Source organism: Nyctereutes procyonoides, unplaced genomic scaffold, assembly GCF_905146905.1.
Source record: "Nyctereutes procyonoides isolate TBG_1078 unplaced genomic scaffold, NYPRO_anot_genome, whole genome shotgun sequence".
Lineage (NCBI taxonomy): Eukaryota > Metazoa > Chordata > Mammalia > Carnivora > Canidae > Nyctereutes > Nyctereutes procyonoides.
The window spans coordinates 8394873-8407992 of NW_026575020.1; the positions used below are offsets into that span (position 1 = coordinate 8394873).

The window sequence follows — 13120 nt, forward strand, 5'->3', positions numbered from 1 at the left end:
CCTTTTCACCCTCAGCCAGTTCCATCCCCTCTTGAAGTCCTAATTTGATCAACCCTTAAAATGGGAATCTTAACTCTTGTGTTGTAATGAGAGCGGTAACTATCATGTGATGAGCACCTGCTGTATGCTCTGCTCTGTGCTGTTTGAAAGAATACTTAACAGTTGGTGACCGACTATTATGTGCCTGTCACGTGCTTTACAGGCAGAATTCCATTGGGTCCCCTCAATAGTTTAGATGATAAGCTTTCTTTCTTTCTTTTAAAGATGTCATTCGTTTATTTGAGACAGACAGAGAGAGCACAAGCAGGGAGGAGGGTCAGAGGGAGAGGGAGAAGCAGACTCCCAGCTCAGAAGGGAGCCCGATTTGGGACTCGGCCCGTGACCCCAGGATCGTGACCCGAACTGAAGGCAGATGCTCAACCACTGAGCCACTCAGGTGCCCCAATGATAAGCTTTCCTATTGTCCCCATTTTACTGATGAGGGAAAAGAGGCTCGGAGAGGTCGCTTGACTTGCCTGCCCAAGGTTGTGCCATTGGTGAGGGATGTGCTCAGGGCTGCCTGACGTGGAGACCCACATGCTGCACTGCAAGGGCCAGAGGGGAAATGGTGTGTGACGGTGGCCGGCATCATGCACCACACTAAGGACCCTCTTGTAAACATGAGTTTCATTGGCTCCCCAGGGGGAAACTGGAGACCAACAGCAGCAAGTCCTCAGGGGGCTGCTAGTCTGGTGGGAGGAACAGCCTGTGTCACAGGGGAAGTAAGACACTCATGCCTGTGGGTGTCCCCCACCCCACCACTGCTGGCAGACAGGGTGGCAAGCCCTCCCCTGAAGACAGACTCACTGTAGCCGAACCCCAGGGCCTACGTTTCAGGAAGGATGTAGCACGGGGAAGCAGTGGGATATGTGTGGGCTGTCATGTGGGAATGTGGGCTGGGACAGGAAGGTGTCGTCACAGAATGCCACACGAGGGGCTCCTGTGCCAGCTTTCCCGCCACCCTGTCGTGGGATGTAAGCCAATCACGCGCACGCATGTTTCCGTTCCCTCCTCTGTAGAAGGCAGGGCTGGGACCGTGGTCGTTGCCAGTGAGCCCTCCTGTGTGCAGGCAGAAAGGGAAATGTTGTTGGATGCTTACTGGGGGGCCGGCCCTGAGCGAGGTGCCTGTTCTTCACGGACGTGCTTTCCCTGGGTGCTTTCCGAGGTTCCCTCTGGCTCTCAGCTTCTGTGATCGAGGCTTATTTAAATGGACATTGGTGTCTTGGGATAGGTCACTGTGCGTATGATCGTGTGTATCCTGGTGTGTATGTATGTGCATATGTGTGCATGAAGGTGTCCAATGTATGTGTGTGTGCCTAGCACGCACATTTTGGTGTTCATGTGTACGTTGTGTGTCTGATGTGTGCAGTTGAAGGTGTGCACACACGGGTGGTGCTCTGGTCTGTGCATGCTCATGTGTGCACATGCCTAGCACTTGTGCATTATATAGCATGTGTGTGTCTGTGCACACTTATTTGGCTGTGCAGATATGCATGGTTTGTAAATGGTATGTATGTGCACATAGTACATGTGTGCATGTGTATGCTTACATGTGTATGTGTCTGGGTGTGTATGCATATGAACACAGATCTGTGAGTGTGTGTCTTAAGGATCCCTTGGAAAATTCTACTCGGAGTAGTGTTGATGCAGGGCTGGCTTCCTGGGAGGAGAGCTGGTCTAGGCTCCTTGCTAAAGGCTTCTCGGAAGGGGGAGCTGCCCAGGATCTCAGGGAACAATGAGGCCAAACCCTAGGACAGCCAGCAGTGACTGTCAGTGGAATGCTAATGGCATTTGGGGGCATTCTGCAGCTTAAGACTGCTCACACTGCAGGGCATTCAGTGCCCCTGACCCACTAAGTGCCTAGCACCCCTGTCATTGAAAGAGCCCCAACTCATTTTATTTTTATTTTTTTAAAGATTTTTATTTATTTATTCATAGAGACACACACACAGAGGGAGAGGCAGAGACACAGGCAGAGGAAGAAGCAGGCTCCACGCAGGGAACCCGATGTGGGACTTGATCCTGGGTCTCCAGGATCATACCCCGGGCTGCAGGCAGCGCTGAACCGCTGCACCACCGGGGCTGCCCTCCCAACTCATTTTATATTCACTTTGAGGGGAGGGCCACCCCAAGTAAGAAACCCTGGAGCCTCTAATCTCTTCCCTCCTGTCCTAGGCGCCTGCCAAAGCTCTTGCAAGATCTCCAGCCCTTGCCTGAAGGCAGACAGTGGAGCCGGTGGCCCAGACAGCTGCCCCTACTGTGCCCGGGCGGGGGCAGGGCAGGTGGAGCTCGCCGGCCACGAGATGCCTGACTCAGACAGCGAGGCAGTTTATGAGCTCACACAGGACGTCCACCACGGTGATCTCCGGGACCCCCACAGCCGGCACCGCCAGAGCCTGGGGCTGGACGTGGAGCCCAACTCTGTGCTGGCCTTCTGGAGGCTGATCTGTGACACTTTCCGGAAGATTGTGGACAGCAAGTACTTTGGTCGGGGAATCATGATTGCTATCCTGGTCAACACGCTCAGCATGGGCATCGAGTACCATGAACAGGTAAGGGCGTGTGCAAGGGCACGGTCCCTGGGGCTGGGGACCCTCTGCCTTCCTCTCTTCCCACCCCTGTTTCCAGTTTCTTCTCCATGCCATGACCTTATGGCAGGGAGGAGGCCAGGCAAGAGATTTACCAATGTGTGGGGACTCTGGAGGGTAAAAACCAGTGAATGTCACACAGTCTCTGTGTATGGAGGCTGCCTGAGGCAGGCAGGGTCTGAGCTGGGTGTGTTCAATCTGGGAAGGCTTCTCAGAGGTGGGTTTTGAAGGATGAGTGAGGGGCAAACATCAGGGATAGGGCCTCTCTGGAGGGACAAGTCATTGGAAGAGATTTGTTCCGGTCTTTGGAGAAGGTACAGAGAGGAGAGAAGGTGTTGGGGAATCCCTCAGCCCAGTACTGGACCCCCCAGCATTCACCTGACTCGGTAACTGGGGGCGTGACTGGCTAGAGGTGGGTAGGGGCAAGGAGGAAAGGGTTGGTGGCTGCGCCTGGGTGGAGCTGAGGCCCGTCCGGTAGGGAGAGAGGCCATCTGCTCCCAGCCTCCATTCCAGGAGCCTTGCTGTGAGTGGGGTGGCTGGGTGGATGAGAACGCCCAGCATGGTGAAGAGACTTGAAACTGTCGCGTTTGAGGAATCGTTCTAAGAACCGGGATGTTTAGTCAGGAGAAGAGGAGGCTCAGCAGGAACAGGCGAGCTGTCTTCAAATATTTGAAGGGCTGTCATGTGGAAGAGGGAAGAGGCTTGTTTTGTGGGGCTGATGGCTGCAAGCAATAGGATCTGGGCTGAATGGGAGGAGGCTGTTCTCACTCCTAGAGCTGTGCGAGGACACAAAGGGTGGCCTGGGGACCCCACTGCCCCCAGCCTCCCCCCCTTCACATACACACTGATTGGGGGTAGGAGCAGGCTCCATGGGGCCTCCCAGAACGGCTCTTTCCAGAAGACAGCCCTTTGCCCCAGTTTGGTCTTCTAGGTCACCCCCTTGGCTGATTCTTGGAAGGGGGGGGGCAGCCAGTAAGTGCTGCCAGCACAGGCCCTCCTGTTCTTTCCTGGGTGTCCCTGCCTCCCTGAGGCTCAGGCAGGGGACTGGGGTGCCAGAACTTGACCTTTCCTGGTAGAGAACTGAGGTGATATTAGAGATGTGGAGGGCCTGGGGGGAAGGGGCTGGCAACAAGGGCTAGGTGGTACCTGTGGGGGAGGGTCTCGGTTGAGCCCCGGGGGCATAGGTCCAAGCCAGAGCTGGAGCTGATGTGAGACGGTCACTTTTCAGAGGGCTCAGGGCCTCCTCTCCCACCCTGCTGACCTCTGTGCCCCTCCTGTCGTGCACACTCAGCTCCTAACCCAGCTGCACTGTCCGGCCCAGCCCCTCCGCCATCACCATCGCACCATGGGCGGGGTAGGACAGAACAAGTGCTTCCTCTTGCTCAACACTCTCCCCACCAGGTGGCTATGCCCGGTTCCCTCTTGTTGGAGGTGAGGTGCAGGGAGGGGACAGGACACCAGCTGCAGTGCCAGCAGGTGGGGAGTATGGCACTGTGGTGAGCGTGTTGTGTCTGGGCGCCTGGGGCGTGGGTGTGTGTGCACACGCCCGCCCAGCCAGCCTCCTGGGGAGAGGTGCTCCACTGTGCCAGGCTGGTGGGGGCAGCGTGTTCCGCTGTGGGGACCCAGGCCGTGGCAGCCCTAACCTCCCATTACCCTGGCTCTACGAGCCTGAACCGCAGCCTCCTCTGGCTCACCCCAGTTCTGGCCTTGGTCAGATGCCCCTCCCCTGGGGGGTGCTGAACCCCACAATCTGCCCTGGCGGAGGCTGCTGGTGGAGGCTTTAGCTATGTGGGGAAGGAGCTGAGTCACAGACTGAGGGCTGATGGAGCTGCAGCAAGAAGCCTCTCAGTTAGACGTCAAGAAGGACACCCCCTTGGGGAGGAAGTGAAAGGGATCCATCAGGGGTCCCCTTGCCTGAGGTCCTGAGGAAAGCAGGGGACAGCCCCCCCACCAAACCTCCCTCAGTAGCAGGGAGCCCCCACTTGGCGCTACACGGTCTGCTCTGGAGAGGGGTAGTTTGTCCCAGGACCTGGCTGCTGAAGGCGCCACCAGGGTGAGTGGGAGTCCCCAGCAGGCCGGCCAGATGCCCGACTGCTGCCGGGCAGGCTCGGGGCCAGGGGTGGTAAGAAGTCCCAGAAGCAGCCACGGCCCTGTGCTTGCAGCCACTGCGGCGTGAACGTCCTGCCATCTGCGCCTCGGAATCTGAACAGGCTGGGGGGGGGGGCAGGAGAGTGAGGAGATGCGGGGGCCGAGGAGGGACAGAGCCATGGAGGGGGAGACGGAGATGCAGAGGGAGATGGAGACCAGGAGAAGGGGTCCCAGTGGGCAAGACGCCAGCCTGTGGGGATAGAGGCAGCCATAAAGGGGGGAGGACTGAGAGGCAGGGACAGGAGGAATAGAGACAGGGAGGGGCAGATGGACACTTGGGGAGGGGATGGAGACAGACGGAGGCAGAGAGACACAAGGGTGACAGAGACAGAGAGATATATATAGAGAGAGCTGAAGACAGAGAATGAGACCCAGTGGCAGATGAGGACACATGGGCAGGGCTGGAGACACAGACTTGGATGGAGCCTCCCAGACAGGGGAGGGGGAGCCAGGGAAGGAAGAGAGCCAGAGGAGACCCGAGGGAGAGAGACAGCCACGTGCCGAAAGAGGTGAGGACCCAGAGGCTCAGGGTGTCCCTGTAGTGTCCTGAACGAGGAGATCGCGTCCATCCATCCTGGTATTGTGTCTTTCCCCAGCGAGGAGCCCAGCCCCCTTTCCTGCCCATTCCTGCTGCCCTCCCCAGGCCTGTCCTCTCCTATTGTCACCTTCCTTACCCCTCGATTTTCCTGCAGGGGATGGTGACACCCCCATGCCACTCTCTACCAACAGAGGAAGCACTCGTTTTGTCATACTCAACCCTACCCCAGGAAGATCCCATGTTGTCCACACCCTCCTGCCTCCCCCACTCCTTAACCCACTGGCTGGTGAGAACTAACAGGACTGTTTCTCCCAGAGGGACTAGTGAGGAAGACAAGGACACAGGACACTGGGGAGGGAGCGACTCAAGAACAGAGACGTGATCTGATGGAGGAGAAGCATGTGTGTGCCCCCTATCCATGAGGGGGCAGAACCTGGAGCAAGGAGCTTGCTGTGATTTATCCATCCCTCTCTCTCTCCTTCCATCCATCCATCCATCCATCCATCCATCCATCCATCATCCATTCAACCATCCATCCATCCAACCATCATCCATTCAACCACCCATCCATCATCCATTCAACCATCCATCCATCCATCCATCCATCATCCATTCAACCATCCATCCATCCATCCATCATCCATTCAACCATCCATCCATCCATCCATCCATCCATCCATCCATCCCACACACATTTCCTGCCCATTGGAGTTGGGGGGAAAACTTCCTGATTTGTGGTGTTTACAGCATTTGTCAATTGCCATGGTATAAATGCTGTCATCAAGCTAGCAACGTGGTGCCACTGAATGGGGTTTGGAAGAGGGGTGCACACATTGGGCCCAAGGCACCGCATCCTTCCTTTCAGAGAGGTCACCAGCAAGTTGAACAGGCACATTTATTTGATGTGGTATGCACTCAGAGAGGGCTATGTGGAGTAGTCTGGGATCCAGACGGGGAGAGATTCAGGGAGAGCTTCATGCAGGATGTGATTTGGGAGTTGAATCTGAAGGAAGAGTGAGATCTAGCCAGTGAAGGGTGGGGTGTAGGGCACAATATGAGGGAGGGTCAGTGGCACCAACCACCAAACACCAAAACTGAGAGATTTATAAGGAGTTCGGAGTGAGTGAGTGAGGTGCTGGGTTGGGGCTGGGATGAACAGGTGACAAGAGACTAGTTTGGAAAAAATTCAGGGCCAGGTCCTGAGAGGCACAGGAAGGAGTTTGGATTTTTTCCTGAAGGTGATAAATTCCCAGAAAATGTTTTAAGCAGGTCAGTGATACAAGCTGGCATGGGTTCTATCAAAAGTCTGCTGGAGTCAAGGACGGGAGACAGGAGGCAGGGAGGCCAACAAGAGGGCTATTGCAGGGGTCCAGATGGTTCATACATTTCTGCTCCTGGAAGTGGAGGGAAGGGGGTGCTGGGGAGAATGGGCAGGGGGCTGAATTTGCAGGACTCCACACCAGTTGGAGATTTGGGGGAAGGACCCAAAAAGGACGAGACCAAGTTCCTGCTAGGGAACACTGGGCCTTGAGCAGATTGGGGCTGCAGGATATTTGAGACAAGGCACCATGGGACATCCCGGGCCTAGCTAGCAGGTTTCTGGGGCTCAGAAGAGATGCTGCCTCTGCCTGGGTCTGCCCTGGGGCCAGGCTGCTCCAGGAGGAGGGAAGGGTACAGAGAGGGGGTCTTGGTGTCACCAGGGCTTCCTAACCACCCCTTCCTGGCTCTGGGGTGCCAAGGACAGAGGCTAACTTCACGTTCTAGAGGAGGGATGACAGAGAGAGGTGGAGGAGGGTCATGTGGCCCAGTGGTCTCCTGGGCTGCTGATGAGAGAGAGGCAGGGTCCTGAGCAGACTGCTGTTCAGGCCAGCAGAGGACAGGGCAGGTGATGATTCTGCTCATTGCTCAGATTCTGGATCCATCCTGTCACTCTAGATCCATGTCCAAGGAGGGTTTCTATTTATAAGTGAGTGAGGTCAGCTGTTCAAGGCGGGGGAACCTGGGGGTGGAGTGGGGTGGGGCGTGGGGGAGAATCCAGATGTGGCAGGTCTTCCCTTTGAGAGCATTCACAGACTTCTTTGGGATCCTGCTGAAAACTGGGGACTCTGTCCCCAGAAAATACACACATGGACATCCCAAATGTGGCCTTTGAGGACAAGGGTTTATGGACACCTCCCACCCCAAGCCTGTCGCTTGGGCCTTCCATGTATTCTTGGTCTCCAGACAGAGGAGCCTTGGCTCAAGAACTGACATGGTGGCCAAGCAGGATATTGGGGAATGATCCTTTTAGAACTGCCCTGGCCCCAGATTTCTAAAGTCTCTCCAGATGTGGGGCCGGGGGCAATGGGTGCCGTTTTGGAGATGGCTGGCTAACGGGGTGCTCACATTCCTTCAAGCATCCTGTGGCTCTAGGCTCCTCCAGTTCAGCAAACACCTCCTCCTGTGCACAGCACGCTGCTAGAATAGAAGAACAGAATGGCAGGGGGCGGGGGACGGAGCCAGAAGCACCGGAGAGATTTAGGTTCTAGCTGAAAAGTTCTGCTTCATGGACGATTATGCCAAATGTTGTAAAGGAGGCTTCTGGGGACAGAGGAGAGAGGCTCACACCCAGGTGGGGGCTTGAAAGAGCTTCACAAAGGAGGTGGCTTTCGAGAGCTGTCCTTGAAAGATAGGTGGGATTGGCAGCTGGGGCAAGGGGCAGCGAGGCCTCGGCGGGAGGATGAAGGGGAATTCTGACAGCCCAGCCTGGAAGTGCACAGGGTGGCATGGGACACTCTGAAGGACAGTCATTGCCTCCCCGCCCCCATCCCCACCCAAGGTGTCTGAGCAGGAGCCCCTATGAGTCCAGCAGCATTGAAAGAAGCCTGAGAGTCCCGTGGGTGTGGGCTGGGTTGAGGGAGGGGCCCAGAAGCTATTCCTGTCCCTCAGGTCAGAGGCAGAGGGTCCCCAGGATGGTGGGGGGGAACACAGGGGGAAGGGCCAGCACTGCCATTGGCAGGGTCTATAGGCCTGGCACCTGCTGCTGGAGGGATGAGGGCCCCTGTGAATCCTAGATAACTCCCAGTTTCTGAGACAGAATTCTGGAGGGTGATGTCCGGGAAGGGTCAGGTTTGGAAGAGGGGGTGAGCAGGTTTGTTTTGGATGTGCTGCATTTGAGTTGGACGCGGGCCATCCTGTGAATGCTACTGGGCAGGTTGGCTATCTGGGTGAGGAGCCAAGGGTTTGCAGGGAGATTGTTCAGTGTCATCCACACCCCAGTGACAGCTGGGGGGTGGATTCTAGGAGCTGGGGGCAAGGGGAGGGAGAGGATTCTGACTGAACTCAGGGAGGAAAGGGGGCGGCGGGGGAGGAGCTCTTGGAGGGCAGGAGGTGGCACTCGTATCCAGTCAGGGAAGTCAGGGGCACTGGCAAGTGCAGCTGGCAGCAGGCTCAGGTGCTGCCCTGGCATCCACTAAGAGGCGGTTGGAAGAGAGTCTGGAGAGAGCTGGGGTGCTGGGGCAGGGTTTGGGGGGACTGGGCCTGCACTCACAGAGTCCAGGAAAGGAGATTGGAGGAGGGAGGGAAATAGGAGTAAGTGATGGATGAGAATGGGTCCTGGGGGTCCCAGGGAGTGGGGTATGTGTGGAGGGGGATGGAGGTGCAGGGGGAGGAGGGGAGGAGGGAGGAGCAGAGGAGAAATAGCAGGTCACAGAGCTGTTTGTGGGGAGGGAAGTAGAGGCCCCTTAAGCGGGATTGGCCCTTGGGGGGGGGGGAAGGTTGGAGGTGGGGACAGAGGTGGGGCAAGGAGTGGGGGAGGGTTTAGATTAGCCCCAGCAGAGGAGGGGCGGGGTGGAGCCCCAGCAGCAGAGGATGGTGAGGGAAGGCAGAGAGCAGCTATGAGGCCCCCAGCTGGCATTGCCCTGTCCAGTCAGCACAGGTTCGTGACAGAGCAGCGATTCCACAGCCCAGGCAGAGGTGGAGGGGGTGGGGACTCACCTGGGCTGGGGCCAGCCCAGCAGGAGCCCTCTGAGGTCTGGGCCGGGAGGGCAGCCTTGAAATGGTCCACATGGGCTCCAGACTGAGAGGTTGTTCTGGCAGGTGGGGGCTTTGGGTTGGTTGTCTCTGAGCTGAGTGCTGTGGGTGCCCTGGACCTACTTTGCTTGTGTGTTTCCTTGGGGCAGCTTTGAGGAGCTGGCAGGAGATTGTGGGGAGAGGCTAAGGCCACCCCTGGTTAGGGGGCACTGGGCCTAGTGGGCACGAGCGGCTGGAAGGAGATCTGCCCAGGGAGGCGAAGTTCCAAGTGGGAGAAATCCCAGGGGTCTCGGAAGGGCAAGGCCATGATCTATACGGTGAAGCCCGTGGGGTTTCCTGGAAACCAGCTGCCGCTCAGGTGTCTCCTGACTTCCCTTAGAGGAGGAGGTGGGAGGAGGTCCCAGTGACCCTTATCCCATCACTGTGGCCCACCTGGACTGCCCCCTCCTGGGTGTGGGGGTGCAGCAGACAGGGCTGCCAAAAGCAGAGGTGAAGTGAGCCAAGGAGTCAGAATCAGGGAGTAGAGATTTCCAGGTCAGTGGAGCTGTGGGAGCTGAGGAGAGTGGGGTGGAGGGGTGACCTGTGCAAGCCTCTGCTCAGTGGTCACCCCGCTCTACCGTCCTTCTCGCCTTCCCCATGTGCTGGAGCCAGCTCCCAGGCCTCCCGCCTGGACCGCTGCAGTATCCCCCTAATTGGTCTCCATCTCTCCGTCTCTCCAAGCCATCAGCATGCTGCCACTACTGCAGCCAGATTAATCCTCTTAATACACCGCTCTGCACATCTCTTCCCTCCCCCTAGAAGCCCCAGTGGCAGCGTCGTGGGCAGAGGCAAGTCCAGCCTGGGTGGTGGAGCAGAGTCAAGGCCATCCTGCCCAGGCCCTGCCGACCTTGCAGCCACATCCGCCACGGGCCCCTCCCACCCTCTGACCTGGGAGAACTGCTTGATTCTTGGTCCCCGTGCATTCCTTCCTCTGCACCTTTGCTCGTACTGCCCTCAACCGGGGATGCCCTCCATGGGGTTCTCCACCTGCCACCTCTGCCTCACTGACACTGGCCCCAGCTGGCTCTGAGCTCCTGGGGTGCTCCCACTGTTTGCCCCCAGCGTGGTGCCTAGTGCAGCCTTCCAGGCGTTCTATCCTGCCACTTATGAGGCCTGCTTCCACTGTCAGCGCCCACAGGGCTGCCTGAGCGTGGCTCTGGGCTGGGTGTCCGCACAGTCTTTAACTCCTGTGTTCTGCAGAGCAGCTGGTCGTGAGGTGATGCTACCCTGTTTAACAGAAGAGGCCACTGGGGAACAGCGAGGTTAAGGGACCTGTCCAAGGTCGTACAGGTAGAAAGTCTCAGAGTTGGCAGGCCTCCCACACTCTGGTTTCACCCCCACGCTTTGATCGCCAGTGTTCTGTGCACAGGGAACCCATTAGGAGTTGGTCAATAGAGGTGCTGTGGGTTTCGGGGGAGTCCTGGTGCTGAGAGGTCTGGAGCAGCTCATGGAAGGCTACAGTTGCTCCAGTGTGACAGGCTGAGGGGAGGTAAAGTGTTGGGAGATGGGGCATTTACAGTTAACATTTTCCCAGAGAAGAGCCTGGGTCCCCCGGGTGGGAGAAGCTCAGGCTGCCTGGCCTCAACTTCCTGAAGACTCCAAGGGGCCTTGATGTCTGTGAACAGAAGGGAGGATAGGTCTAGACCTGAGAAGGGACTTGCTGGCAGCAGGAAAGAGTTGGGGAGCGGGCTGGTGCCCAGCTGACAGGCCTATGTGCAGCTGCGTGGCTTCTCTCCCTGCAGGGGAGGGGTGTGCAGCTTGGAAGATGCAAGGGAAAGTGCAGGCAGCCCTTGCTCTGCACCTTCCTAAGCCAGCTTCGGGGCACCACACCTCTTGGAGCCTCAGTTTCCCTGGCTGCCTCGGAGGCCGGGAGGAAATGAAATCCTGGGAGGGAGGGATCAACCAGTGCCATGCCAGGGAAGGCAGGAGCAGAAATTGGCTCCCTCCCCTCCCCTTTGCTGCTGCAGTGGCTGTGATCATGGCTCTAGTCCCTGGGGCAACCGTGTTGCTAAGATTGTGTCTCTGTGTCCTCGTCCTGCGTTTGCAGAACATTCCCAGCCTCCAATTTAGTAACTTGGGCAGACCCGTCTTGGGGAGGAGTGCCTTTTCCCATGGATCATGAAGGGATACTGGGGCCCCAGGAGGAAATAGGCATCGCCCTTAAGTGTGTGCAGCGAGAGGGTGCAAGAAATGGAGGACGGGCTGAGGGACAGTGCCCGGTTCTCCTTTCGCCCTGCTGCTCCAGTCCCAAAGCTGCCTGGAGGGGTGAGGCGGGAGCTCCAGCCTTTGCTGCCATCCTCCTCAACCGCATGGATGATGCGGGCCGGTGTGCAGGCATCCAGGAGCCATGAGCCATCGGGCAGACTGTTGGGACCCCCATGGATGACATCTGGAACTGCTGAGAATCCCCTCTCGTGCCCAATGCTGGTTGTGCTTCTAAGTTTCACTGATGGAGTCAATACAAGATACCAAAAACTATTGTGCTTTCAGCTACTTTTTTATTATTTTTTTATTTTTGACAGCTTCTTTTAAGGCATCGTTTATATGCCATAAAATTCACCCATTGTAAGGGCACCTCAGCTGTGTTTTCAGATCAACTTGTTCTTTATTCATACATCTAAGTTCATGTGAGATATAATTTTATATATTTTGGAAGGAACATTATGAATTCAGTCCATCCGTGTGTATGGATGCATGGGCCCCTTGCTGGCACCTGGGGTGGGTTTGAAGCCTGACCACCTAGTGTTATCAGGGTCAGAACGAGATAGGATTGGGTCCCACTCTTGGGTTGTCCCTGCCCTGTGACTTTGAACCAGGTGCTCACCATCTCTTGACCTTTCTGCCCCTCTGTAAAACAAGGGTGCCAGGGCTGTTCTATGGATGACATGAGGTAAGACCCAGGGAGAGCCTCCGAACTCACAAAGCATTGCACTTGTGTGGTCTGTGCTTTTCACCTTTTTCCAATCCAAGGATGGACAGCTGGGCAGGTGGCAGAGCAACAGGGAGGCAGTCTTGCTGACCATGGCTCCCTGGCAGACTGGACTTGGGAGCACAGAGTTGGGGATCCACTTTGTTGGGAGGGCTCTGCGCCCTGAGATTTATCTGTCCTGACAGTGGCCTCTTCCCTACCACATTTACTGCACCAATCCTGGAGGGATCCAAGGTCCTGTCTCTCGGTGACCTCATTCACTAGGTCAGGTGGCAGGGCCCCCCTCTTGCCTCCACTTGTAGTCTTGTGAGCAAGGACTTGTTCGAGTTGTGCTGGACCCATGGGCTCCTTGCCACCCTGGCCCCCATAGCTGACTCTTGGCCATACTGGCTGACCCTGGTTCTGCCCCCCAGGCCTGTCTTTGGAAAGAATGCATGTACAGGCTGAGCGCTTCTCTCTTTCCGAGTAGCTGTTCACATCCAAACACTCCTCACCTGCCAGTCAGAAGGCCCTTCCTTCTAGGTCTCCCCACCTCCTACCTAGGCTGGCTATACAAAGTCAGTTCATTAGGACACATTTGGTGGTGCCCAGGCCCAGCTTCATGCTTGGGTGATCTCCCTGGGCAGCCAGCCAAATGAGGCAGCTGGATAAACAGGGGAGGGTGTCTGATGGACTTAGGGCTTCATCTGGCTGTATGTTTTCACTCAAACTTCTTGAACTGCTTTTGAAACTTGGGCTCTTGGGTGATCAGGACATCCCACTAGGTGGGGAGTGGGCTCCATTGAGCCAATCATGTCTCACCCTGCATCTCCAGCCCTCAGCCCAGCC

At 56.9% G+C, this 13120-nt stretch overlaps 1 protein-coding gene across 11 annotated transcripts in view; it reads left to right on the forward strand.

Moving 5' to 3' along the window:
* CACNA1G (calcium voltage-gated channel subunit alpha1 G) overlaps positions 1 to 13120 on the forward strand; it is a 63402-nt gene that overhangs the window by 15518 nt on the left and 34764 nt on the right. For all 11 annotated transcript variants that reach the window (XM_055320670.1, XM_055320694.1, XM_055320675.1 and 8 more), the window contains one exon: positions 2215 to 2591. In XM_055320670.1, coding sequence (XP_055176645.1) covers positions 2215 to 2591 — 377 coding nt within the window. The remainder of the gene's footprint in view (positions 1 to 2214; positions 2592 to 13120) is intronic.